Here is an 8,636-nt window from a genome sequence, read left to right as displayed (position 1 = left end):
GGTGCATTACTTTCTGGGCGACCCTCGTATAAGTCTAAATGCTAATGTGGTTGGTCAATCCACAGTAACTGAATTTAAACATGCCTGGGATAAACATAGATCCAACCGAAAATAAAATACCGGAAATAGTACAAGGGCAGACTAGATGGATCATGAGGTCTTTTTCTGCCGTCAGTCTTCTATGTTTCTCTGTTTCTAATGCAAAAAATGGCCCCAAGAGGGGGGTCCCTGGGTTTCTTCAGACCCCTCCCCCTTTTTGGCATGGTTCTCCATGGGTGCGGGACCAGAGGCAGGGGGAGGGTCCCTGCAGGAGGCCAGGCCAGAGATGACCCTGAGTGTCCCTTGCAGGGCTGAAGCGGAACCCCTGCTGGGTGGAGCACTTCAACGTCCAGTTCCTGGGCTCGGTGGAGGTGCCCTTCCATCAGGGCAACGGCATCCTCTGTGCGGCCATGCAGAAGGTGAGTCCCGTGGGGGGCGGAGGGCTCCATGAGCCAAGGCTGCACTGCCCCTTAAGTATCAAAATAGAAAACATTGTCAATTTCCACGGCGATTCCATCCTCCAGATCACGGTTGTCCTCAAGGTCTGTTTTTTCCCCAAAAGGCAACTGGACTTTCTTTTTGTCTTGGAAAAAGAAGCTTGAAGCCAGAACTGAAGAATCTTCTCAGGTGGGGAGTGAAATGTCTTCAAAGAAAAAACCCCCAAGAAAGTCCAGTTGCCTTTTGCATAACCACTTTTGAGACTACATTGAATTATTTTTTTTAAAAAAGAACCAATATGAGTGATGAATAAAATTATATTAAGTATGAGCGGTTACTCGAGTGGCTAAACTTCTGTCCGGATATGCAAAGTCGCTTAGCCATTGGGCAGCACTGCCCTCAAGGGGATGATGTGCTGACAGGCTTCCAGGGCGCCTTCTGAGGGACGTTCGGTCACAACATGATGCAAAGTTCGTGGGATGTTCGCACTCTCTGTTCTAGTCCGGGCTTGATTGAAACAAAAGGCGAAAACCCACGATTGAAGCTTTGAAGTATGAAAAAGCCACTTTCGCAAGCAATGGTCAGTCTCTGAAAGTTCATTGAGATAGGTGTTCACAGCTGCAGAGTTATCAAATAGGCCTCCGGGAAAGTCGCCAGCGTCAGGGCTAATTGCATTCCAGCAAGAGAAACCAGGCGCGAGTCATACAGTTCAGCTCACCACATTCTGGCAGGCAGGCAGGCAGCTTCTATGAGCTGAGTTTTGCAGAACAGAAATCAGGTATTTCGGGGAACATTTCTGGAACCCCTGATCTAACAGGGTCCATGAAAGCAACGTTGAAACTCCACCCAGAATTACCCAGAAGGCCTGGCTTATATACCTGCTGGGAGTGGTCAGCAACCCGCTAGAGTTAAAACTACAAACAACTTCCTTTTACCATACAAGTGTTGTTGTCTGCTTTGTAACCTCCTGCACCGAACATCTAAGAGTGGCTCTTCTTCGCCCTCTGACTCGGACCAGTCCCTCATTGACATATCTGCCACCTCTGGTGTCCCTCGGGTTCATCCAGGTCACTTTCTCCCTCACTCTCACCCTCAGCTTCAGCTGGCAACCCCCCTGGCCGAGGGTACCCAGAGGGGCCTGGCTCATCCTCCCCAGAACCTGACATGACCAGAGGGGGGACAAGGAGCGCTCACAACACGGTCCCCCATTAATATTATCAGCCAACCTTTGCATTGGCAATAGCCGCCCTGGTTCCTATGGATCCGGCTGAGCTTTATCCGGTTCCCCCTGGGGAGATCAGAGGAGCCAGAGGGACTGCACCGGACTCCAGTGGGAAGAGAGATGGGCGGCCCATTCCTGGCGCTGTGCTCATCCCAATGCTGGCACCTTCTCGGACTGATTGCTGTCCAGATTTCCACGGAAGATTCCACGACTCGAGTATTGGATGGTGAGAGTCGTGGAGTGGAGCGCCTCCTTCCAGCTGGCGTGTGGGAGGCTGTGTGCTGAGCCCATGTGGGGAGAGAAAGCCCTGGGCGATGCTTGACACAGGTGCCCTGGAGTGGCCGCTGTGGACCCATCACCTGGCGTGGGCTCCCACTTACCGCTGCTATCGGTGCGATGCTTGCGCAGCTCTGGGTGACCCGTGGGGGCGCGCACACGTCCTGGTGAGATTTTCCTTCTGCACATGCTCTGGAAACAAACTCTTGCCAAGGGATATACATGCGCATGAGATTTTGATGCTTTGCTCCTGCACATGAGCGGAAGCAGAAATTTCCCGAAATCTCCCCCTCTGTCTTGCACATGAGATTTTGCTTCCTGAACATGCACAAAACCAAAATCTCCCCAGGATGCGCCCACCCGCCCGCCGGTCACCTGGAGCTGCGCGTGCATCGCCTGTTTTACTACTGGTGCACAGTGTGGCCCGTACTGGCTAGCAGCCCAATGCTGCCCATCACCTCACCTGAACCCCAGGTGGTCCATGCCCAGCAAATCAGCTTAGGAGAGCAGGCCGTGCATGAGTCCAGCGGGGAAGGGTCTCCCATGCAGGGTCCGGCCGCCAGGGTTGACCCTCCTCTGCTCCTCTCGGCAGATTGCTACCACCCGGAAGCTGACCGTCCACCTGAGGCCTCCGTCCACCTGTGACCTGGAAATCAGCCTGCAAGGCATCAAGCTGATTCTGACCGTCAATGAATACAGTCAGGAAGAAGAGGTGAGGGTCTGCCGTGGGGAGGGGGCCATTGGAAAGGACTCGAACTCTTGGCTTCCACTGGCAGAAACTCTCGGCTCACCTGAGTGCGTCTGTGCGCGCGTGGGAGTGAGTGCCAGAAAGGGGGCACTTCTTGAGCAAAGCACATGAAAAGTGTGTGTGCTCCTCTAGGCCGCAAGCAGGAAGAGGGGTCGCCCAGGAGGCGTGCGCATGCAAGAATATGTACTTCTGGTTTCCAGCACACCCGCATGTGCGCCAGCTGGCGAGACCTCCAGTTACTGTTGTGCATGCGCTCATGCCGATCAGCTGGCCGGTGCGCATGTTCATGCTGGAAAATGGAAGACCAGCTCTTTTGGTTACAAAGGCCAGTGATCGTCGTGGGCACATGCACGGCAGGAATCTGGAAGAGGGGACGGGTGACGCTGCAGGTGCCAGGCGATATGGCTCCGCATGGCACTTTGGGTACGTGTGTCATAGGTCGCCATCAGAGGCCTAAGGCTGTGACGGCAAAGTTACGGCAAGCATGCTGGCACATGAGCAGTTGCCTAGCTCAGCTCCAGTCTGCCTGTGAGCACCGGCCAGCTGGTTTTTGACTTGGGTGGAGGGAGAGGGGCGTTTTCAGCCTCCGGAGGGACGGGGGAGGTCGTTTTTCAGCCTCCGGAGGGACGGGGGAGGTCGTTTTCAGCCTCCGGAGGGACGGGGGAGGTCGTTTTCAGCCTCCGGAGGGACGGGGGAGGTCGTTTTCAGCCTCCGGAGGGACGGGGGAGGGCGCTTTCAGCCTCCGGAGGGACGGGGAGGGCGTTTTCAGCCTCCGGAGGGACGGGGGAGGGCGCTTTCAGCCTCTGGAGGGACGGGGGAGGGCGCTTTCAGCCTCCGGAGGGACGGGGGAGGGTGTTTTCAGCCTCCAGAGGGACGGGGGAGGGCATTTTCAGCCTCCGGAGGGACGGGGGAGGGCGTTTTCAGCCTCCGGAGGGACGGGGGGAGGGCGCTTTCAGCCTCCGGAGGGACGGGGGAGGGCGCTTTCAGCCTCCGGAGGGACGGGGGAGGGCGTTTTCAGCCTCCAGAGGGACGGGGGGAGGGCATTTTCAGCCTCCGGAGGGACGGGGGGAGGGCGTTTTCAGCCTCCGGAGGGACGGGGGAGGGCGCTTTCAGCCTCCGGAGGGACGGGGGAGGGCGTTTTCAGCCTCCGGAGGGACGGGGGGAGGGCGCTTTCAGCCTCCGGAGGGACGGGGGAGGGCGCTTTCAGCCTCCGGAGGGACGGGGGAGGGCGCTTTCAGCCTCTGGAGGGACGGGGGAGGGCGTTTTCAGCCTCCGGAGGGACGGGGGGAGGGCGTTTTCAGCCTCCGGAGGGACGGGGGAGGGGCGCTTTCAGCCTCCGGAGGGACGGGGGAGGGCGCTTTCAGCCTCCGGAGGGACGGGGGGAGGGCGTTTTCAGCCTCCAGAGGGACGGGGGAGGGCATTTTCAGCCTCCGGAGGGACGGGGGGAGGGCGTTTTCAGCCTCCGGAGGGACGGGGGAGGGCGCTTTCAGCCTCCGGAGGGACGGGGGAGGGGCGTTTTTCAGCCTCCGGAGGGACGGGGGAGGGCGTTTTCAGCCTCCGGAGGGACGGGGGAGGGCGTTTCAGCCTCCGGAGGGACGGGGGAGGGCGCTTTCAGCCTCCGGAGGGACGGGGAGGGCGCTTTCAGCCTCCGGAGGGACAGGGGAGGGCGTTTTCAGCCTCCAGAGGGACGGGGGAGGGCATTTTCAGCCTCTGGAGGGACGGGGGAGGGCGTTTTCAGCCTCCGGAGGGACGGGGGAGGGCGCTTTCAGCCTCCGGAGGGACGGGGGGAGGGCGTTTTCAGCCTCCGGAGGGACGGGGGAGGGCGCTTTCAGCCTCCGGAGGGACGGGGGAGGGCGCTTTCAGCCTCCGGAGGGGACGGGGGAGGGCGTTTTCAGCCTCCGGAGGGACGGGGGAGGGCGTTTTCAGCCTCTCCAGGCTCCAGGAAAGACTCTGGATGAAAAATGAGCCTCCTGGGCCCCCTGGAAATCAGGAAACAGAGGAGGGGGTGTCGTGTCAAAGGGGGACAGGCCAGCACAGGGGGGGGGGGCTGCACATGGGGGCACAGAATTATGGGTGTTGGCACATACATATGTGCAGTAGTGCACACACATGCACTTTTGGCACCTGAGGAAAAAAAGGTTTGGCGTCACAGGTCTCAGTTTGGCCACGGCTAAATGTTAGTTAGCTTATCGGGCATGTGAAGCCTACTGCAGGGTGGCCCCAGTGCAAGGCCAGGAGTTCCTGGCAAGGAGGTTGGCACAGCCACTGCCCAGCCCTCGGCCGGTCCACAGGAGAGGAGGGGCAAACCTTGGATGCCCCAGAGTTGTGGTGGGCAGAGGCCAGGCTGTGTCCAGAATCTCGGGGACCATTTGAATCCTGCCGGGCACAGCATGGGCTGGCTGGCGGGGGGCCCCAACACCCACGCTGAGCTCCATGGGTCGTGGGGGGTGGGAAGGGGGAGGCAGGCTCCGAGTGGGCAAGAAGGCCAGGTCCGGTGGGCAGCCCCCTAGCAGTGACTCCAGGAAGGCCATGGCTGATTCCTCACTCCTTCCTTCCTTCCCTCTTTCTTTCCCTCCTTCCTCCTAGTTGGAGCGCTGCAGCCATTTCTTCCAGATGAAGAATGTCTCCTTCTGCGGCTGCCACCCTCGCAATAGCTGGTGAGTGGCTCTCCTTCCTTCCTTCCTTCCTTCCTCCCTCCCTCCCTCCCTTCCTTCCTTCCTTCCTTCCTTCCTTCCTTTTCTCCTTCCTTCCTTTTCTCCTTCCTTCCTTTTCTCCTTCCTTCCTTCCTTTTCTCCTTCCTTCCTTTTCTCCTTCCTTCCTTCCTTCTTTCCTTTTCTCCTTCCTTTATTCCTTCCTTTTCTCCTTCCTTCCTTTTCTCCTTCCTTCCTTCCTTCCTCCCTCACCTTCCTTTTCTCCTTCCTTCCTTCCTTTTCTCCTTCCTTCCTTTTCTCCTTCCTTCCTTCCTTCCTTCCTTTTCTCCTTCTTCCTTTTCTCCTTCCTTCCTTCCTTTTCTCCTTCCTTCCTTCCTTTTCTCCTTCCTTCCTTTTCTCCTTCCTTCCTTTTCTCCTTCCTTCCTTTTCTCCTTCCTTCCTTCCTTTTCTCCTTCCTTCCTTTTCTCCTTCCTTCCTCCCTTCCTTTTCTCCTTCCTTCCTTCCTTCTTTCCTTTTCTCCTTCCTTCCTTCCTTTTCTCCTTCCTTCCTTTTCTCCTTCCTTCCTTTTCTCCTTCCTTCCTTCCTTTTCTCCTTCCTTCCTTCCTTTTCTCCTTCCTTCCTTCTTTCCTTTTCTCCTTCCTTCCTTCCTTTTCTCCTTCCTTCCTTCCTTTTCTCCTTCCTTCCTTCCTTTTCTCCTTCCTTCCTTCTTTCCTTTTCTCCTTCCTTCCTTCCTTCCTTTTCTCCTTCCTTCCTTCCTTTTCTCCTTCCTTCCTTCCTCCCTGCCTTCCTTTTCTCCTTCCTTCCTTCCTTTTCTCCTTCCTTCCTTTCTTCCTTTTCTCCTTCCTTCCTTCCTTCCTTCCTTTTCTCCTTCCTTCCTTCCTTTTCTCCTTCCTTCCTTCCTTTTCTCCTTCCTTCCTTTTCTCCTTCCTTCCTTCCTTCCTTCCTCCCTCCCTCCCTCCTCTTCCCAGCCCCTCCAAGCTCAACAGATGTGCCCGTTGCCCCCCTCCCCTTGGCAGCTGTGTGCTCAGTGGCTGCTCTGCCCACTTGCCCTCACTACCGTGGCTTTTCCCCTGCAGTTATTTCGGGTTCATCACCAAGCACCCCGTCCTGAGTCGCTTCGCCTGCCACGTCTTCGTTTCGCAGGAGTCCATGCGGCCGGTGGCTGAGTGTGTAGGGTAAGTGGGTGGGTGGGCGGGGGGGGGGGACTGCTGCAACCACCTTGAGGTGGGGGGGCGTATTAGCAGCAGCTGGCACCCCAGCTCTTCCGGGTAGGGCAGCCCTTGTAGCTAGGGGGAGCCAGAATAAGAGCCTTTTCTGTGGCGGCTCCAGCCCTTTGGAACTAGCCCCCCCCCGAAATTCGCACCGCGTCCCCCCGGCCTTTTGTAAGGTTTTAAAAACTCATCTTTGCCTTTGAGCATTGCCGTTCCTGCTCTGGCCGAATGGACGATTGTGAGGAATGGATGTGGTTGAACTGCCTTAGTCACTGGGCGGTTAGATTAGATTTCACGTTTGGGTTTCTTGCCTCTTCCATTTGTATTGACTCCTGTTGGTCTGTGGAGGAGATCAGCCTAGACATAAATGATAGAGATAGATAGATAGATAGATAGATAGATAGATAGATAGATAGATAGATAGATAGATAGATAGATAGATAGATAGAATAAATAGAATGAATGAATGAGTAGAACAAATAAATAAGGAAATAAAATGAATGAATAAATAAATAGATTGAATGAATGAACAAACAAACAAGTAGAATGAATGAATAAATAAATTGAATAAATAGAATGAATGAATAAATAAATAGAATGAATGAACAAATTGAATGAATAAATGAATAAATAAATAAATATAATGAATGAATGAATGAATAAATAGAATGAATAAATGAAATGAATGAATGAATAAATAAATAGAATGAATAAATGAAATGAATGAATGAATAAATAGAATGAATGAACAAACAAATTGAATGAATGAATGAATGAAAAATAAACACACACACAAACAATCAATTAATGCCAGGGCCCCACAGTCTAATCCTGCCCCGAAGGGGGAGCCGATGGCCAACCCGCCATCCTGCCCCCTCCTTTGCTGGGCTGGGGGCTGGAGGGACTGGGCAGGGGCTCCTCAGGATCCGGGGGTCAGGCGGGGTCCTCGCAGCCACGCAGAAGGATCCGGCCACCTGCTTTGGACGGCGCGCATTCTGTTCCTTGCCCCCTGCGCCCCCTGCGCCCATCTTTGCCCAAAGAGCTGCCCCTCACCCAGGGAGGGGTCCCTGCATAGCACAACCTCTGGGGGGGGCACAGGGGCAGCCCCCACCCGCTTCCACAGGGGACACTGCTGGGGCCTGGCCTGAGCTAGGCACGGCCACCGTCACCTGGCGGGAGGTGGAAGCGAGGGCCGGGGGGGGCCCTCCGTGGCTCTACCCCCTTCGCCTTTGGGGTTCCCAGGTAAGAGGCCTCCCCCCCTCCCCCACTGGGCAGGGGTACTACCAACTCCGCTCTTCTCCCCTTTGCAGCCGGGCCTTTCAGGAATACTACCAGGAGCACTTGGAGTTTGCCTGCCCCACAGAGACATCTACCTGGAGTAGGACGTGAGCTGGAGGGCAGCCCCTCCCCCCACCCCCTCCGGAGAGAGACGGAGCCAGAAGCCTGCGTCCTGCCAGGCAGCCGAGCCCACCCCCTTCCCTGCACGAGGGGGGCTGGCACGGGGGGGAGGGCTTGGGGGCCCAGGCTAGTCTGGGGGGCACCTTGTCCCCTCTGCCCCTTTCCCAATTCCCCACCCATCCCCCACAGCGTGCCCAGGGGAGCAGCAGAGGCCAGGCTCTGAGTAGGGGGTGGTACTGAGGAGGGGGGGGGGGGCTGTAGGACTTTCCTGCTTGCTTGGAGGGGTGGGGTGGGGCTCCCCAAGAATTACGGCCTTTGTATGAGGTCCCTCGTTTGGGCTGGAAGGAAGGCTGGGGGGGATGGGCAAGCATGGATGGGCCCCTCCCTCAAAGAAGCTTCCCTGGCAGCCCCCCCACCAGCCTCCCTTCACTCCTTCTCGTGGGGGAGGGCAAGGCCTCCCCCATTCTGCTTCCCCCCCCGCTCTGCCTGGCCTCGCTGCTCTGGCTCCCCTCTCAATAAATCGGTTTTTTCAGGAAGGGGGGGCTGCTGTATGTGTGCGCACACTTCCCCCATCACCTGCCCCCCCCGCCACTGCATATTTTCCTGCTAATTCTCACCTGCCAGGGCACAATTGAGTTGGGGGGGTGGGGGCT

General features: G+C 56.8%; 1 protein-coding gene across 1 annotated transcript in view; it reads left to right on the top strand.

Annotated features, from left to right (window-relative positions):
- Positions 1 to 8,110, top strand: part of MAPK8IP2 (mitogen-activated protein kinase 8 interacting protein 2) — a 46,488-nt gene extending 38,378 nt beyond the window's left edge. Inside the window, exons 10-12 of the mRNA XM_070754597.1 lie at positions 5,310 to 5,380; positions 6,451 to 6,549; positions 7,896 to 8,110. Coding sequence (XP_070610698.1) covers positions 5,310 to 5,380; positions 6,451 to 6,549; positions 7,896 to 7,974 — 249 coding nt within the window. The 3' untranslated portion in view covers positions 7,975 to 8,110. The remainder of the gene's footprint in view (positions 1 to 5,309; positions 5,381 to 6,450; positions 6,550 to 7,895) is intronic.
- Positions 8,111 to 8,636: the final 526 nt, after the last annotated feature.

This window comes from Erythrolamprus reginae, chromosome 6 (assembly GCF_031021105.1).
Source record: "Erythrolamprus reginae isolate rEryReg1 chromosome 6, rEryReg1.hap1, whole genome shotgun sequence".
NCBI classification, from domain to species: domain Eukaryota; kingdom Metazoa; phylum Chordata; class Lepidosauria; order Squamata; family Dipsadidae; genus Erythrolamprus; species Erythrolamprus reginae.
This window is presented reverse-complemented; position numbering and strand designations above follow the sequence as displayed.